The following is a 19,937-nucleotide window of genomic DNA, read 5'->3' on the forward strand; positions in this document are numbered from 1 at the left end:
CAGGTCATACACAGTGTCTTTATGCTTTCTTCTCACTCCTTTAGTGTTTCAAATTTTCAAGTTTATTTTTAGAATATATTTTGAATTAATGTAGATTAAATCTGTAGTGTATTTTCCTTAAGTCGTTTATTAAATCACTTTCTAACTTATTGAAATGCTAATTTCATCACATAGTAAGCTCCCTTGGTTACAAGGAAGTGTTCCTGCACCCTCTGCATTAATCATTCAGTTGGTTGGTTGTTTTTTATTCTCTTTCCTTCAGTAACAAAATTTGCATAATGTCTCTGCATATCACCTTTTTCATATTTCCTATCATGGTTCTTTTAAAAAAAAAAGTTCTTATTTCTTCCTTAAAAATGTCTATTTCATGTGAATTTGACAATCAATCTTTCCATCTTTTAAAAAAATATAGTTCTAACTTTACTGAATTGAATCAAATAGCTTGGGTAAAAGTTACAATATGGTAATTACTGATAAATTTAACATTTCCCTATTTAATCAGAGTTCTTATTTCATATTGCTTTATCATTTTTATTTTCTCTATGCATTTGTTTAAAGTCAATGATTTTTCTTTTGTTTTTCCTACCCTCTGCTTACTTTGAGTTTATTTTGCTCTTCTAATTTCTTGAACTGGAGATTTTAACGTGGATTTGAGACATTTCCTGTTTCACAATGTACATATTTAGTTTTATAAATTTCCCTCTTGGCATTGCTTTGGCTACATCTCATAAATTTTGACATATTGTATTTTGATTTTTAATGATTTCTATGTAGATTTAAATTCCTTGACAGTTCCTGTTTGAATCATGGATCATTATATATGTGTGTTCTTTAACTTGCAATTGTTTTGAGATTTATATCTTATTTTATTGACTGGAGATTGATTCCACTGTAGTCAGAGAACATGCTCTATATGATTCAATTCTTTTAAATGTACTGAAGCTTGTTTTATGACCCAGAATATGGCCTATCTCAGTGAATAACACATTGGTGCTTGAGAAGAATGTATATTCTGTTGTTGGGTTGATTGCCCTACAAATACCAACTGAGTGCTGTGAGTGTCACCTGGATCCCATTCATTGGTGCCATTGTTCCCCTATAAGCTTGTTGACTTTTAGACTAGTGGTATTGTTGGGGAGGGGTGTTGGAGTCCTAATCATAATTTTGGATTTCTCTATTTCTTTATTCACTGATATCAGTTTTTGATGAATACCCCATATCCAAGGTAAGAGAAACCCAAGTAAGACGGTAGGTGTTGCAAGAGGGCATCGGAGGGCAGACACACTGAAACCATAATCAGAAAACTAGTTAATCTAATCACATGGACCACAGCCTTGTCTAACTCAATGAAACTAAGCCATGCCCTGTGGGGCCACCCAAGACGGACGGGTCATGGTGGAGAGGTCTGACAGAATGTGGTCCACTGGAGAAGGGAATGGTAAACCACTTCAGTATTCTTGCCTTGAGAACCCCATGAACAGTATGAAAAGGCAAAATGATAGGATACTGAAAGAGGAACTCCCCAGGTCGGTAGGCGCCCAATATGCTACTGGAGATCAATGGAGAAATAACTCCAGAAAGAGTGAAGGGATGGAGCCAAAGCAAAAACAATACCCAGTTGTGGATGTGACTGGTGATAGAAGCAAGGTCCAATGTTGTAAAGAGCAATATTGCATAGGAACCTGGAATGTCAGGTCCATGAATCAAAGCAAATTGGAAGTGGTCAAACAGGAGATGGCAAGAGTGAAAGTCGACATTCTAGGAATCAGCGAACTAAAATGGACTGGAATGGGTGAATTTGACTTAGATGACCATTATATCTACTACTGTGGGCAGGAATCCCTTAGAAGAAATAGAGTAGCCATCATGGTCAACAAGAGTCCGAAATGCAGTACTTGGATGCAATCTCAAAAATGACAGAATGATCTCTATTCGTTTCCAAGGCATACTATTCAATATCACACTAATTCAAGTCTATGCCCCAACCAGTAACGCTAAAGAAGCTGAAGTTGAATGGTTCTATGAAGACCTACAAGACCTTTTAGAACTAACACCCAAAAAAGATGTCCTTTTCATTATAGGGGACTGGAATGCAAAAGTAGGAAGTCAAGAAACACCTGGGTTAAGAGGCAAATTTGGCCTTGGAATACAGAATGAAGCAGGACAAAGGCTAATAGAGTTTTGCCAAGAGAACACACTGGCCATAGCAAACACCCTCTTCAACAACACAAGAGAAGACTCTACACATGGACATCACCAGATGGTCAACACCAAAATCAGATTGATTATACTCTTTGCAGCCAAAGATGGAGAAGCTCTATACAGTCAGCAAAAACAAGACCGGGAGCTGACTGTGGCTCAGATCAGGAACTCCTTATTGCCAAATTCAGACATAAATTGAATAAAATAGGGAAAACCACTAGATCATTCAGGTATGACCTAAATCAAATCCCTTATGATTATACAGTGGAAGTGAGAAATAGATTTAAAGGACTAGATCTTACAGATAGAGTGCCGGATGAACTATGGAATGAGGTTCTTGACATTGTACAGGAGACAGGGATCAAGACCATCCCCATGGAAAAGAAATGCAAAAAAGCAAAATGGCTGTCTGGGGAGGCCTTACAAATAGCTGTGAAAAGAAGAGAAGCGAAAAGCAAAGGAGAAAAGGAAAGATATACCCATTTGAATGCAGAGTTCCAAAGAATAGCAAGGAGAGATAAGAAAGCCTTCCTCAGTGATCAATGCAAAGAAATAGAGGAAAACAATAGAATGGGAAAGACTAGAGATCTCTTCAAGAAAATTAGAGACAGCAAGGGAACATTTTATGCAAAGATGGGCTCGATAAAGGACAGAAATGGTATGGACCTAACAGAAGCAGAAGATATTAAGAAGAGGTGGCAAGAATACACAGAAGAACTGTACAAAAAAGATCTTCACGACCCAGATAATCATGATGGTGTGATCCCCTAGAGCCAGGCATCCTGGAATGTGAAGTCAAGTGGGCCTTAGGAAGCATCACTATGAACAAAGCTAGTGTGGGTGATGGAATTCCAGTTAAGCTATTTCAAATCCTAAAAGATAACGCTGTGAAAGTGCTGCACTCAATATGCCAGCACATTTGAAATGCTCCACAGTGGCCACAGGACTGGAAAGGGTCAGTTTTCATTCCAATCCCAAAGAAAGGCAATGCCAAAGAATGCTCAAACTACCACACAATTGCACTCATCTCACACGCTAGTAAAGTAATGCTCAAAATTCTTCAAGCCAGGCTTCAGCAATATGTGAACCATGAACTTCCTGATGTTCAAGTTGGTTTTAGAAAAGGCAGAGGAACCAGAGATCAAATTGCCAACATCCACTGGATCGTGGAAAAAGCAAGAGAGTTCCAGAAAAACACCTATTCTGCTTTTTTGACTATGCCAAAGCCTTTGACTGTGTGGGTCACAATAAACTGTGGAAAATTATGAAAGAGATGGGAATACCAGACCACCTGACCTGCCTCTTGAGAAATCTGTATGCAGGTCAGGAAGCAACAGTTAGAACTGGACATGGAACAACAGACTGGTTCCAAATAGGAAAAGGAGTACGTCAAGGCTGTATATTGTCACCCTGTTTATTTAACTTACATGCAGAGTACATCATGAGAAATGCTGGACTGGAAGAAACACAAGCTGGAATCAAGATTGCCGGGAGAAATCTCAATAATCTCAGATATGCAGATGACACCACCCTTATGGCAGAAAGTGAAGAGGAACTAAAAAGCCTCTTGATGAAAGTGAAAGTGGAGAGTGAAAAAGTTGGCTTAAAGCTCAACATTCAGAGAATGAAGATCATGGCATCTGGTCCCATCACTTCATGGCAAATAGATGGAAACAGTGGAAATAATGGAAACAGTGACAGACTTTATTTTTGGGGGCTGCAAAATCACTGCAGATGGTGATTGCAGCCATGAAGTTAAAAGACACTTACTCCTTGGAAGGAAAGTTATGACCAACCTAGATAGCATACTGAAAAGCAGAGACATTACTTTGCCAACAAAAGTCCGTCTAGTCAAGGCTATGGTTTTTCCAGTGGTCATGTATGGATGTGAGAGTTGGACTGTGAAGAAGGCTGAGCACCGAAGAATTGATGCTTTTGAACTGTGGTGTTGGAGAAGACTCTTGAGAGTCCCTTGGACTGCAAGGAGATCCAACAAGTCCATCCTAAAGGAGATCAGCCCTGGGTGTTCTTTGGAAGGAATGATGCTAAAGCTGAAACTCCAGTACTTTGGCCACCTCATGCGAAGAGTTGACTCATTGGAAAAGACTCTGATGCTGGGAGGGATTGGGGGCAGGAGGAGAAGGGCACGAGAGAGGATGAGATGGCTGGATGGCATCACCAATTCGATGGACATGAGTTTGAGTGAACTCCAGGAGTTGGTGATGGACAGGGTGGCCTGGCGTGCTGCAATTAATGGGGTCGCAATGAGTCAGACACAACTGAGCGACTGAACTGGACTGAACTGGACTGAACTGAACTGACTGTATACTGATACTCTGTTGCAATTACTAGGACTTCTTTGTGAGTTGACACATTTTACATCATGCAATGTCCCTATTCCTTACTAATAAATGCTTTGATCTGAAATCTACTTTTACTGATATTAACACTAACGTTTGTTTTGTTTCTCTATTAATGTTAGCATGGTGTAACTTTTTCCATCCACTTGTTTTCAGCTACCTATATCAATGCCTTTAAAGTGAGCTCACATATAAAGAATAAACTTAGATCACAGTCTTTTAGTGACTTTACCAAGTTCTGTTTTTTAATTGGTATATTTATTTATATTTTTTAATGTTTAGTTTTATGGAGACATAACTGTTTTTTTTTTAATTGCACACTTTTCTTATATGCATCTTGGTCAGATTAGACATATAAAACACCCACGATATTACCTATACAACCAAGGTACTACATATACCCATCACCATCAAAATTTTCTCTATGTTCTGTGTGTGTATGTTCCTGGTACTAACTCTTAACATGAGATCTATCTTCTTAATGCATTTGAAGTGCACAGTACAGCATTGTTAAGTACACCAGAGGCCTCTCAAAGATATTCATCCATTCTAGGTAGATACCACATTCTCTTTACTCATTCACCTCTTTTCCTCACCTTTGACCAAACACTTTAATTTACAACTTTCATAGTATGATGTCCATAATTTCTTGAAATTCTCACCTGACTCCCAGTTGCAAACAGTCAAATCTACATTTTCAGTCTTCATCAGCAGGATCCACCAGGAAGCATCTAGCTATATGCGGAAAGTGACCCAGCATAGGAGCTGAGTCATGCCAAAAGCGTCAGGGAATCCAGAACCACATGGTTGCACTGAAAACCTCAGCCTAGATCACCTGGGATCTGGTCAGATGAGGAAAGTGCCTGCAGTGGGTAGTGGGGGCTCATATGCATGAAGCACTCCATCCCCCAGCTGCCTCCAACACGGGGTAAAGGCGTCAGCCTCACCTACGCCAACAGGCAAGACCCCAGGGCTCACCTCTGCCTCGCCTCACTCCCCTGGCACCCTACCCAGTGAGGTGAGTGGCACCACCCACCCACCTACCCCAGGGTAACACACAGAGGGGCCACTCACCTTCTGATGGACATTGGTGTTGGCTGCACATGTTGGCTCTTGTGAACATAGCCTGTTCGAAAGGCCAGTTTTCCCAGCTTCAGTGAAACCTTAGAGGCAGTTGTGGTGAATGTCAGTAGTACAGCTCACTGGTATGTCCTTTCAAGGAAAGAACACAGTGCCCCAAATTCTTTCCCTGTAGCTTTTATGAAACATATGTGTGTGTTAGGAACTCAGTCGTGTCTGACTCTGACTCTTTGTGACCCCATGGACTGTAGTCAACCAGGCTCCTCGTCCATGGGATTTCCCAGGCAAGAATACTGGAGTGGGTTGCCATTTCCTTCTCCAGGGGATCTTCCCAACCCTGTGATTGAACCCAGGTCTCCTGAATTGTAGGAGGGTTCTTTATCACTGAGCCACCAGGGAAGCTCTCATGAAATATATATAGCTCTCATAAATACATATATATACTATATATATATATATTTATATATAGTATATATATATAGTGGAACAAATCCTTCCATAGAAACCAAAAGGGAAAGGAAGATACATTGTTTCCTTCTTTGAAAGCTAGACTGTTTGCAACTTCAAAGTAGCTTTTAGAAGGACCACAGCTACAGGTGTTCTTTACAAGTCACTAGATGCCTTAGCAACTTCCTATATCTTCCTTTTCCTGAAAGAATGTAACCAGAAAGCAAGTTCCTGTGCCTCACACATCCTGAGGCCAAAAAATATCACAGCATCAGAGTTTGGAACAAAGAGAGTTTACTGCAAGGCCATGCGAGGAGGTAGGTGGCTCATGTGTTTAAAACTCCTAATGTTTGTGGATGAAGATTTAGGAACCTCTCCAATGCCTTTGATCTGAGAGAGGGTGTGTCCTCTGGATTGGGTTGCCCCCTGATTGGATTGTCCAATCTCTTCGCCTATAAAAGGAGAATCAGAGGCAGAAGTCAGTAGACTTCAGCAAGTCTGCATCTCAGGAGTGGTCCAAGGACAGCTCTTGGAACTGGGGGAACCTGCACAGACCAGATTTCCAAGCCAGCCTCTTCTGGTGAGTGTAGAAACCACAAGAGAGTGTTCATGTATATCTTTTTACTTTTGTGCAATCTCTTTATCAGGTAGTGGCCCTTAAAATAAGAAATTACCTTATTAAAAGTTATTTCTTTGATGTTAGTATTAAGAAATATTCCACATTTTGTACAGTTTTGTGTATGATCCCTTCGTGGGATAATAAGCCAGATTTTTTTTTTTAAATAAAATCACTCTGAAGTAGAAGCAGTATTTGCTCTCAAACAGCAGGCTGTTTACATAGTTCTCTCTGGAAAATGTTTTACCCACAAAGTGCTTCGTTGGTTGGTTTGCTTTTCTTTCTTTTTAAAAATTCAGTTCTCTGCTGCATATGTCATCAGTTTTGCCTTCCCCAATCTCATCAGTTGTTATTAATGTTTTTCTTTCCCCTTACTTCTCTTCCTTCATATCTCCCTCTTTCTCTCTTCTGTCTCTGTGATGGCCTTATTGATTATTATAGTGCTTTATTGTGCCGAACACTAGCAAGCATTTTTTACTCCATCAGCTGTTTCTCTCCAGATACTGAGGAGCACGACAGAGAGAAGATGGCACCTCCTCCTACCAGATGCAAAGAGAACTCTGATGAGCAGTCCAGGGATCCCTCTACAGATAAAGCCGGCCCGAAGGAGTCACGCGAGAAGTACTGTGGCAGGGCTAGAACTCGAAAGTGGAGCAGCGCTTCCAGTGGTAGCAGCAGCTCCAGGTCTAGCAGCAGCTCCAGGTCTCCGTCCAGCTGTAGCACCAGCTCGGGCTCCAGCAGCGGCTCCAGCTCACCTTCAGCATCCAGCCGCTCAGGACGTTCCAGCACGTCCTGCAGCTCCAGCTCCAGCTCCAGCAGCTCCCCTGGCTCTTTGAAGCCTTCCTGGCATAGAAGAGGCAAGAGACAGCGGTCTCACTCCAAACAACCCGAAAGGGATGAAAAGGAAGGGAGAAGGCACAGCCCTTCCCCTAAACCCACCAAGCTGCACATCGCGAGACTCACCAGGAACGTGACCAAGGACCACATCCGGGAGATATTCTCCACCTTCGGGAGAGTTAGAGTGATTGACATGCCTGTAGAGAGGATGCACCCCGGTCTGTCTGATGCTTATGTGGAGTTCGAGACTCCAGACGGAGCTGAGAAGGCGCTGAAGCACATGGATGGAGGACAAATTGACGGCCAGGAGATCAGGGCCGCCGCTGTGCCACCCCTCAGGCGACTCAGCCCTCACAGGAGAATGCGTTCACCGCCCCCCAGGTGGCGCAGGTCACCCTCACAGAGGAGGAGAAGGTCACCTTCCCCTTGGCTCAGGTCCCAGAAGCGCTGGCGACCCCGCTTCCCTCGCCGCCCCCTCCCCCGGAGCCGCTCCAGCTCCAGCTCCTCCAGAAGGTGAGGGCAGCAACTGCGGCTTATCCCAGGGCAGCAGAGTTCCCGCTGCAGTGGTGTGGGGTCGTGCTTGTAAAGATGCCCTCCACAGTTCTGGCTAGAAAACTCTGGTTCTAGTTCCCGAGAATCTGTTTAATGACAAAGCTAGCAGGGAGGAGCAGAGCGGGCCGGCTGGTGCAACAGCCCCAGCCTGGGAACTCGTTTTTCACAGATGACCTGAGGCCCGCTCCGGTGGCCTGGTGCTGCCCTAACCTGTCCGCCTGCAGACTCCAGCAGTGATGCCATTCCTGTTAGCCTGGCCCTACTCTCCTGCTAGGGTCCTTTTCTGACCTCTAGAGTCAAATACCTCCTGTGATCTGCCCAAAATGGTTCTTTTCACATGTGTACATACACACACACAGCTCCCTTCTTCTCAGAAACTGGTAAGTTGAGAGCCAGCTCTATAGGGTCCCCATAGAACCACCCCGGTGGTCCTGCAGGTTACCAAGCATGTCCTTGCTTTTTCATCTTTTATTGTATAGTCAATACTATACATTTTGTTTTGTAGCTTTGTAATATTTTAGATAATGTTGTGTCTATACTTTGTTGTGTACAGTAAACATAATTGTGTTAAATAAATCTAGGATTAAAGTTGAAAAAAAAACACCTTTTATCTCATCGACATTCAAATAAACTGCGGCAATGACTTTGTTCAATGAACTTCTGAATCATAGATTTTAGTCCACCTCTTGGCATGTAATAAGTGCACTGTAAATGGGAGGACCAATTGATTTTCCTTCAAAACCAGTAAATAATGAGTGTTGAAAGGGGTAGTGTTAATAACTATGGCAGGACAACAGGAATAAAATGATATTTTTAGTTTTTCACTCTAAAAAACATCTCTGAAGACAGCAATGATTGATTTAAAAGAAAGAGCGTACTGATTAGGTTAACATTTGAAGCAGATTATTGTGATTAGAGTGTTAAATGAATTAAGAGAGAAAGGATGTGAAATCATAGTGACAATTGACTGCAGTCTAACTGAAGTTGAGTGACTTTCTGAGAAAACTTTAGAAACTATTTTTGGAGTTTGAATGTTTTCTTTCAACAAAATATCTGAGCTCTTTAGAAGGGCAAAGTGAATAAGTGAGTCTGTCAATGTAAATCATTAAAACTCACATTACCCTTCTCTTCATAGCATATCCAACTTAGTGAGAAAATCAACATAAAATGAAGAGATGATAATACACATACAATTCAAAATTAGAAAACTAGTGGAGAAAATGCAATATTAACTTTGGTGACTGGGTCTGGAATGGTCACTCTGTTCAAACGGTGTTTTGCAGGAAGACAAAAAGGTGCCCAGGATTGATTTAAGGGTGGCCGGAGCTCAGAGGCCATAGCAGCAATGCTGGGTCCCCCTGGAGGTGCTCCTAGAGGTATTTTCTGGAGCAGCACAGGCTCTCACCACAGACCCAGGACAGGTCCAGTCTGCATCCATCCCTGAAATCTCTCTCATCTCCCTCAGCTATGGGGAATTGGGCTGAAGTAACCAAGGCCATGACAGAGAAAACTTGAGAACCCAAACAAATTTATAAACTCTTTATTGTGTCTTGAACTTTGAAATCACAGAAGAAAATCTTAATAAGTACTACCAGCAGTGGGGAGAACTTATTAGACTTATGCAAAGTTAAATCCAGAGCCTGTTGACAGAAGGCATAGCTGCCCACCTCTACTCACTCTCTGTCCTTCTATTTATCAGTCGCTCTTTGGCCCTCTGGAATCAGCCTTCTCTCTCCACTACTGATAAAACAACTTTATCAAAACTGCACAAAGAGTTCCAGAAAATGTCATTCTTTTCCTTCCTGATATTGTCCCCCTGGGACTTCTGTAGCATGATACCTTTATTCCATGTCCTGTGTGTTCAGTGAAAATAATTACGTTTACTAAATGGAGTGTTTATAAGTAAAATGAATTGTTTATTTAATAAGCAATGATGTGTTTCTTGACTAATGACCAATTATGATGGGCCCAATACTGTGAGGGAGACAAGTTTCAGTGACTCAGACCTATTTTTGATCAGAGCAACAAACTTGCTGGCAAGTCATTCTCAGCATAAATTGTTTCCAAAAAACCCGTTCCTTCTTAAGAATCAAAATTCAAATCTAATTTTTAAGGATACCCACGTAGGACTTCCCTGGTGGTCCAGTGGTTAAATATCTGCCTGCCAACGGAGGGCACGAGGGTTTGATCCCTGATTCCACATGCCCTGGAGCAACGAAGTCCATGTGCTAGAAACAGTGAAACTGAGCACCTAGAGCCCGTGCTCTGCCGCAAGAGGAGGCACCACAGTGAGACGCCTGGGCACAACTAGAGACTAGCCCGGCTCTCCACAGCTAGAGAAAGCCGATGGGCAGCAATGGAAGACTCGGCAGCCAAAACCAAAATAAACAAATAAATAACATTTTACAAAATGACATTCTTCAAAAACAATACCCACTTAATTTTTAGGTAACAGATAAAGACGTAACACATAGCATAAGTGCTAATTGATTTACAGTAAAATGTCTTCTGTCTGATTTAGCGTTTGGCACAAAAATGATTTTAAAAAAAAAAGGAGGCAACTCGTGTTAAAAATGCAAGCTTAACAAAAATAAGCTTAAAAGCAAGCCTAACAAAATAAGATTTTATCATATCAGATCAGTCGCTCAGTCGTGTCCGACTCTTTGCGACCTCATGAATCGCAGCACGCCAGGCCTCCCTGTCCATCACCAACTCCCAGAGTTCACTCAGACTCACGTCCATCGAGTCAGTGATGCCATCCAGCCATCTCATCCTCTGTCGTCCCCTTCTCCTCTTGCCCCCAATCCCTCCCAGCATCAGAGTCTTTTCCAATGAGTCAACTCTTCGCATGAGGTGGCCAAAGTACTGGAGTTTCAGCTTTAGCATCATTCCTTCCAAAGAAATCCCAGGGCTGATCTTCAGAATGGACTGGTTGGATCTCCTTGCAGTCCAAGGGACTCTCAAGAGTCTTCTCCAACACCACAGTTCAAAAGCATCAATTCTTTGGCGCTCAGCTTTCTTCACAGGCCAACTCTCACATCCATACATGACCACTGGAAAAACCATAGCCTTGACTAGATGGATCTTGGTTGGCAAAGTGATGTGTCTGCTTTTGAATGTGCTATCTAGGTTGGTCATAACTTTCCTTCCAAGGAGTAAGCGTCTTTTAATTTCATGGCTGCAGTCACCATCTGCAGTGATTTTGGAGCCCAAAAAAATAAACTCTGACACTGTTTCCACTGTTTCCCCATCTATTTCCCATGAAGGGATGGGACCGGATGCCATGATCTTCGTTTTCTGAATGTTGAGCTTTAAGCCAACTTTTTCACTCTCCACTTTCACTTTCATCAAGAGGCTTTTTAGTTCCTCTTCACATAATCTCTGTAGAATAGATTGTTTCTTAAGTGTAAGTAATGTAAGAAAATACTATAACTAAAAACACTAAATAATTCCCCAGGCTAGATTACCTTTGTAGAATTCAATAAAGAAACTCTGGCAAGCAGAAACTGAGGTATACAAAGATATACAAAAATCTTTACTCTTGTCACATGAAACCCAATCTCTTATCCACAAAAACATTTATGCCTTTTGTTTTTGTCTACCAAGCATTTAATAGAGTGCAAATTTAATATAACAAAGCATCTTAGTTCAGAAACTGGGTTGACAGTGAAAGTGGCAAGTGGAATAGAGGACTGTCCCCACGCCCTGTGAACCACTTCCCAGGGACCATTCGGTTTCTACAAGACAGTCTTCTATTTTTCCTCTACTTCTCAAGAACATTCTTTCTGGCTCCTGGCTCTCTCTGCATCCTTGGCAAGCCTGTCTGCCCTCAAGGTGATAGCCAATCCCTCCCTTGCTGTCTTCCCTATCTGAGACTGTCAGCGAATATCTGCATCTCTTTCTGGCCATCTGCAGAGGGCCTGTGGGAGGAAAAGCCCCAATCCTGGGTCCATCTCTGCCTTATCTGAAGGCTAAGAGTGATGAGCTCAGGGCTGGTGTGCAGAGATCTGGAACCAACATGACCCAGGAATTCACCTGCAGTACCAGGACAACAACCCCTGAAACATTTGTGCTGTCCAAGGTTCTGAAAGGTTCTCCTTCAGAGTTGTAGGCCTGGAGCTTCTGCAGCCTCCTGAATGCACAGACTTGCTGCAGCTTCTCCTAGGGTTCCCTCGCATCAGTGGCCCCTGACCACATTGATGGGAGGTTATCTTTGTGACTGGCTTCTGGAAAGTGCATCCGGTCAGCCTCAGAGGAAGTACAGATCTATCATGACATCTCTGCTTGGCCTTGGCAAAAAGCTCTTGTCTTTTCTTCTCCAGTTTTTTGGGCATTATATTTCTTTTGAGCCTCCCCTTTGAAAACCAAATGAAATGTAAAATTTGAACAAAATGGGGAATGAAACCCTTGCCAGTCATGGAGAATGTTTTCAGCACATTTGGATAACCACACTGCACTCTCCCCAGTGAGATGAATCTCAAATTGCTCTGTGCATCACATTTATTCAAAGGATTGACAGAACTCAGATTTCTGGCTCTCAATACCAGTAGTCTGGGGTGGAGACAAGAGATTGCATTTCCAAGCATTCCCATTGGATGGTGATGTTGCTAGTATAGGCACCACACATTGAGAACCGAATCCTCGGGCATCAAGCAGATATTCAAAAAACAGAAAGTTCCAGGTCATCAGCCAGTACCATTCCAGACTTTCCCCTACTCATCCTCCTTTGGGGATGTTTTCCTTTTCCCATCCCTGTCACTGTCAACAATACACAGGCTGGTCCCCTGAATCCAACATCACCAGGACAAAGAGATCACACGGTTCTTTGAATACCAAGACATTAATATCTTTCTGATATCTCCTTTTTTACTTTCCTTTAAAACACACAATCACCTGGTTTTCACCATCCTGTAGTACCACATCTCCAGTGTGATCATGTACCTCTCAACCCTCAGATACTTTGCTTTCAAACCCAAGTCCCATCTTCCCTCAAATATTCTCCTGCTTATGCCATAACTTGGAAAAGCCATATTCCCTTCATAAAGTTCCTTTCTTCCACTGTAAACAGCTATTTTCCTCCCTTCTTCCCCTCCTCCTGTCCCTCTCTCTCTTATCTCACTTAGTGATTGATGCTTCTTACGTCAGTCATGCTTTCACATTTATTCAACACATTCTTCCAGGCAATGCCATCTGTTTCCCTGGCTTCAGATATTCTTAATGAGTGGACATGGAACAACAAACTGGTTCCAAATTGGGAAAGGAATACATCGAGGTTGTATATTGTCAGCTTGTTTATTTAACTTACATGAAGAGTACATCATGCAAAATTCTGGGCTGGATGAAGCACAAGCTGGAATCAAGATTGCTGGGAGAAATATCAATAACCTCAGATACACAGATGACACCACCCTTATGCAGAAGTGAAGGACTGAAGAGCCTCTTGATGAAAGTGAAAGAGGAGAGAGAAAAAGTTGGCTTAAACCTAAGCATTCAAAAAACTAAGATCATGGCATCCAGTCCCATCACTTCACGGCAAATAGGTGGAAACAGTGGAAATAATGGAAACAGTGACAGACTTTATTTTCTTGGGCTCCAAAATCACTGTGGATGGTGACTGCAGCCATGAAATTAAAAGATGCTTACTCCTTGGAAGGAAAGTTATGACCAACCTAGATAGCATATTCAAAAGCAGAGACATTACTTTGCCAACAAAAGTCCGTCTAGTCAAGGCTATGGTTTTTCCAGTGGTCATGTATGGATGTGAGAGTTGGACTGTGAAGAAGGCTGAGCACCAAAGAATTGATGCTTTTGAACTGTGGTGTTGGAGAAGACTCTTGAGAGTCCCTTGGACTGCAAGGAGATCCAACCAGTCCATTCTAAAGGATATTGGTCCTGGGTGTTCTTTGGAAGGAATGATGCTAAAGCTGAAACTCCAGTACTTTGGCCACCTCATGCAAAGAGTTGACTCGTTGGAAAAGACTCTGATGCTGGGAGGGATTGGGGCAGGAGGAGAAGGGGACGACTGAGGATGAGATGGCGGATGGCATCACTGACTCAATGGACATGAGTCTGAGTGAACTCCAGGAGTTGGTGATGGACAGGGAGGCCTGGCATGCTGCAATTCATGGGGTCACAAAGAGTCGGACACGACTGAGCGACTGAACTGAACTGAACTGAACAGAAATGTATATTTTAAAAGAAAACAAAGTGTATAAAACAACAAGAGAAACAATATTATCCACTGGTAAAGCAGAGCTCCCTAGGTTGAGTTATCAGTCATCAGCCATGTCCCTGGGTCTTCAAGCTCTCCTGCTTGCTCCCAGAACTGCTGGAACTGTCTGGACTCCGTTTCTCTTCAGTCCTCAGCACCCACCCTGTGACTGCATCCACAACCCTCTGGGGTGGGGGCTGTTGACTGTCTCTCACTACTTCACAAGTTAAGTCCTCCAGCTGGAGAAGCTTTCCTGGCCCCTCTTGTTCATTTCCAGATCAGTTTCCTCCTCCCTAAAGTGATGTCCTGAGTCCATTTCAGATCTTCATGCTTTCCTGTGATGCTTTAAAAGAAAGACCCCTCAGGGTTATGAAATTGACATAAATGCTTTATTATTACTTTATACAGCTGCAAAAAAAAATAATTCTGATGTGGTGTGATTATTGATTTACTACATGAAATAGTTTCATGCTTTCATAATTCAACCTCATAGAGTATGAAGTTAGTATTTTACATCATTTCTTACACTTGTTGAACATATACTTCAATTCCATATCTCCAATAACAGGTTGTCCTGATGTGATATATTTTACACTGGAAAGTCACTGCTGATCACTCTGTTTTGCTAGAGATAAATAAATGATATACAGATAGATAAGGCAAAATAGAATGTATGTGTGTGTGTTTGTGTAATTTTTATTTGATTATAACAGAACTCAGCTGTTGCTTCTTAAATGACTCTTAACATTGTTTGTGGCACACACCTGAGAAATACCCTAAATTTATACAAATTTGTATAATTAAGAATCATACAAATATAGAAATGCACATATAAGAAAAGCAGCACCATTCACCATTGCAATGAAAAGAATAAAATACTTAGGAATATATCTACCTAAAGAAACTAAAGACCTATATATAGAAAACTATAAAATACTGATGAAAGAAATCAAAGAGGACACTAATATATGGAGAAATATACCATGTTCATGGATCAGAAGAATCAATATAGTGAAAATGAGTATACTACCCAAAGCAATCTATAGATTCAATGCAATCCCTATAAGCTACCAATGATATTTTTCACAGAGCTAGAACAAATAATTTCACAGTTTCTATGGAAATACAAAAAACCTTGAATAACCAAAGCAATCTTGAGAAAGAAGAATGGAACTGGAGGAATCAACCTGCCTGACTTCAGGCTCTACTACAAAGCCAGTCATCAAGACAGTATGGTACTGGCACAAAGACAGAAATATAGATCAATAGAACAAAATAGAAAGCCCAGAGATAAACCCATGCACCTATGGACACCTTCTCTTTGACAAAGGAGGCAAGAATATACAATGGAGAAAATATGATCTCTTTAACAAGTGGTGCTGGGAAAACTGGTCACCACTTGTAAAAGAATGAAACTAGAACACTTTCTAACACCATACACAAAAATAAACTCAAAATGGATTAAAGATATAAACGTAAGACCAGAAACTATAAAACTCTTAGAGAAGAACATAGGCAAAACACTCTCCGACATACATCACAGCAGGATCCTCTATGACCCACCTCCCAGAATATTGGAAATAAAAGCAAAAATAAACAAATGGGATCTAATTAAAATTAAAAGCTTCTGCACAACAAAAGAAACTATAAGCAAGGTGAAAAGACAGCCTTCAGAATGGGAGAAAATAATAGCAAATGAAGCAACTGACAGCTAATCTCAAAAATATACAAGCAACTCCTGCAGCTCAATTCCAGAAGAATAAATGACCCAATCAAAAAATGGGCCAAAGAACTAAACAGACATTTGTCCAAAGAAGACTTACAGATGGCTAACAAACACATGAAAAGATGCTCAACATTACTCCTTATCAGAGAAATGCAAATCAAAACCACAGTGAGGTACCATTTCACACCAGTCAGAATGGCTGCTATCCAAAAGTCTACAAGCAATAAATGCTGGAGAGGGTGTGGAGAAAAGGGAACCTTCTTACACTGTTGGTGGGAATGCAAGCTAGTACAGCCACTATGGAGAACCGTGTGGAGATTCCTTAAAAAACTGGAAATAGAACTGCCATACGACCCAGCAATCCCACTGCTGGGCATACACACCAAGGAAACCAGAACTGAAAGAGACACGTGTACCCCAGTGTTCATCACAGCACTGTTTTACAATAGCCAGGACATGGAAGCAACCTAGATGTCCATCAGCAGAATGAATGGATAAGAAAGCTGTGGTACATATACACAATGGAGTATTACTCAGCCATTAAAAAGAATACATTTGAATCAGTTCTAATGAGGTGGATGAAACTGGAGCCTACTATACAGAGTGAAGTAAGCCAGAAAGAAAAACACCAATACAGTATACTAATGCATATATATGGAATTTAGAAAGATGGTAATGACAACCCTGTATGCGAGACAGCAAAAGAGACACAGATGTATAGAACAGTCTTTTAGACTCTGTGGGAGAGGGAAGGGGGGATAATTCGGGAGAATGGCATTAAAACATGTATAATATCATTAAAAAAAAAAGAAAAGCAGCAGTTTACTTTTTAAAATTAATTTATGAATCTGAATTTGGGACTACTACATTTAATTTAAAAAATAAAGAGACTATATGTGAACTTAGGAAAGAACTGAAATTTGTACAGCAAGTTTCCTTGATTTTTAAATAATTTCCAAACTATGTATCACACAATATTTTTCCATAGAGTTGTCCTTAACAGTTTGGTAATTTCACCTTATATAAATAGGTTTGGAAGAATTGTACATAAAAAGAAATACACACAGGAAATCAGAATAAAAATAAAATTGCTAAAATTTTTGAATTTCAAAAAATCAGACCATATATAAGAGTAAACAACACATATGAGTGATATGAAAAGATGTTTAGTAATATAAGAAAGGTCATTATAGAGGAATGAAGAAACATAGAAAACTATGTTAAAGAATGCAGAAGCATGATAGAAAGAAAAATATGTATATAAATTAAGAAAACAAAATGAAGGCATAGAAGACAGAGAGGGAATATTACAATTGGCAGGTAAGAGGAAAAGCAGGAAGGAATCCAAGAAGAATTTAAGGTCACAAAGGAATAAATAAATTAACAGCAGAAATGAGAATTAACTAAAGCATTCAAAGAAGGTGGAAGGTTAGAAAGGATATAAACACTTATTAAAAAGTTGATAAGTTACAAGTAGCTCATACAGTTCAATACCAGAAAAACAAACAACCCAATCAAAAAGTGGACAGAAAAAAAAAAAAAGTGGGCAGAAGACCTAAACACATATATATCCAAAGAAGACATATAGATGGCTAATAAACACATGAAAAGATGCTCAACATTACTCATTATTAGAGAAACGCAATGAGGTATTATCTCACATCAGTCAAAATGACCATCATCAAAAAGTCTATAAGCAATAAACGCTGGAGAAGGTGTGGAGAAATGAGAACCCTCTTACAGTGTTGGTGGGAATGCAAACTGATCCAGCCACTATGGAGAACAGTATGGAGGTTCCTTAAAAAACTAGGAATAAAACCACCACACAACCCAGCAATCCCACTACTGGGCATATACGCTGAGGAAACCAGAACTGAAAAGAGACACATGCACCCCAATGCTCATCGCAGCACTATTTACAATACCTAGGACATGAAGCAACCTAGATGTCCATAAATGGACATAAATGGATAAAGAAGATGTGGTGCATATATACAATGGAATATTCAGTTCAGTTCAGTCACTCAGTCGTGTCTGACTCTTTGCAACCTCATGAATTGCAGCACACCAGGCCTCCCTGTCCATCACCAACTCCCGGAGTTCACTCAGACTCATGTCCATCGAGTCAGTGATGCCATCCAGCCATCTCATCCTCTGTTGTCCCCTTCTCCTCCTGCCCCCAATCCCTCCCAGCATCAGAGTCTTTTCCAATGAGTCAACTCTTCACATGAGGTGGCCAAAGTACTGGAGTTTCAGCTTTAGCATCATTCCTTCCAAAGAAATCCCAGGGCTGATCTCCTTCAGAATGGATTGGTTGTATCTCCTTGCAGTCCAAGAGACTCTCAAGAGTCTTCTCCAACACCACAGTTCAAAAGCATCAATTCTTTGGTGCTCAGCTTTCTTCACAGCCCAACTCTCACATCCATACATGACCACAGGAAAAACCATAGCTTTGACTAGACGGACCTTTATTGGCAAAGTAATGTCTCTGCTTTTGAATATGCTATCTAGGTTGATCATAACTTTCCTTCCAAGGAGTAAGCATCTTTTAATTTCATGGCTGCAGTCACCATCTTCAGTGAATGGAATAACCAGGCTCCTCCGTCCATGGGATTTTCCAGGCAAGAGTACTGGAGTGGGGTGCCATTGCCTTCTCCTTTTTTTTTTTTTTTTCCCCCTAAATGGCTTAATATTTAACGAGCCTGCTATCTGTTTTCTTGTAAGAAGGGCATTAGTACTGTAACTTTCTAGAAACCAGGACCTGCTCTGCTGTCTCTCCCAGGCCTGGGTCTCTTAGGGGTTGGCCTGGTTTTGCAGATACGGGTGTTGGTGAGGGAAGGCCGTTTAATGGGGTGTAGGGACAAAGGGATGAGAATTGCCAAGAGAAATATCAATAACGTCAGATTTGCAGTTGACACCATACTTATGGCAGAAAGCGAAGAACTAAAGAGCCTCTTGATGAAAGCGAAAGAGGAGAGTGAAAAAGTTTGACTTAAAATTCAACATTAAGAAAACTAAGATCATGGCATCTGGTCCCATCACTTCATGGCAAATAGATGGGGAAACAATGGAAACAGAGACAAACTTTATTTTTTGGGGCTCCAAAATCACTGCAGATGGTGACTGCAGCCATGAAATTAAAAGACACTTGCTCCTTGGAAGAAAAGTTATGACCAACCTAGACAGCATATTCAAAAGCAGAGACATTACTTTGTCAACAAAGGTCCGTCTAGTCAAGGCTATGGTTTTTCCAGTGGTCATGTAAAGATGTGAGAGTTGGACTGTAAAGAAAGCTGAGTGCCGAAGAATTGATGCTTTTGAACTGTGGTGTTGGAGAAGACTCTTGAGAGTCCCTTAGACTGCAAGGAGATCCAACCAGTCCATCCTAAAGGAGATCAGTCCTGGGTGTTCATTGGAAGGACTGATGTTGCAGCTGAAACTCCAATACTTTGGCCACCTGATGCAAAGAACTGACTCAATTGAAAGGACCCTGATGCTGGGAAAGATTGAGGGCAGCAGAAGAAGGGGACAACAGAGGATGAGATGGTTGGATGGCATCACTGACTCAATGGACATGAGTTTGAGTAAGCTCTAGGAGTTGGTGATGGACAGGGAAGCCTGGCTTGCTGCAGTCCATGGGGTCACAAAGAGTCAGACACAACTGAGCAACTGAACTGAACTGAACTGAACTGAAGGACAAAGGCTGAGGAAGGAAGGGTCCTTTATGTCAGCAGCAACTTCTCTAGGCTCTTGTTTTTGTTGTTCAGTCACTAAGTCATGTCCCACTCTTTGCGACCCCATGGGCTACAACACACCAGGCTTCCCTGTCCTTCGCTATCTTCCAGTACAGTTCAGTTCAGTTGCTCAGTCATGTCCGACTCTTTGTGACCCCATGAACCATAGCAT

General features: G+C 41.5%; 1 protein-coding gene across 1 annotated transcript; it reads left to right on the forward strand.

Annotated features, from left to right (window-relative positions):
- The first annotated feature begins 7,231 nt into the window (after positions 1-7,231).
- LOC112447314 (RNA-binding protein with serine-rich domain 1-like) lies at positions 7,232-8,585 on the forward strand. The gene has a single exon (XM_059888905.1). It carries the CDS (start codon positions 7,232-7,234, stop codon positions 8,057-8,059), a length of 828 nt encoding a protein of 275 aa, XP_059744888.1. The 3' UTR covers positions 8,060-8,585.
- Positions 8,586-19,937: the final 11,352 nt, after the last annotated feature.

The sequence above is a fragment of the Bos taurus genome, chromosome 7 (assembly GCF_002263795.3).
Source record: "Bos taurus isolate L1 Dominette 01449 registration number 42190680 breed Hereford chromosome 7, ARS-UCD2.0, whole genome shotgun sequence".
In the NCBI taxonomy this organism is placed as follows: Eukaryota; Metazoa; Chordata; class Mammalia; order Artiodactyla; family Bovidae; genus Bos; species Bos taurus.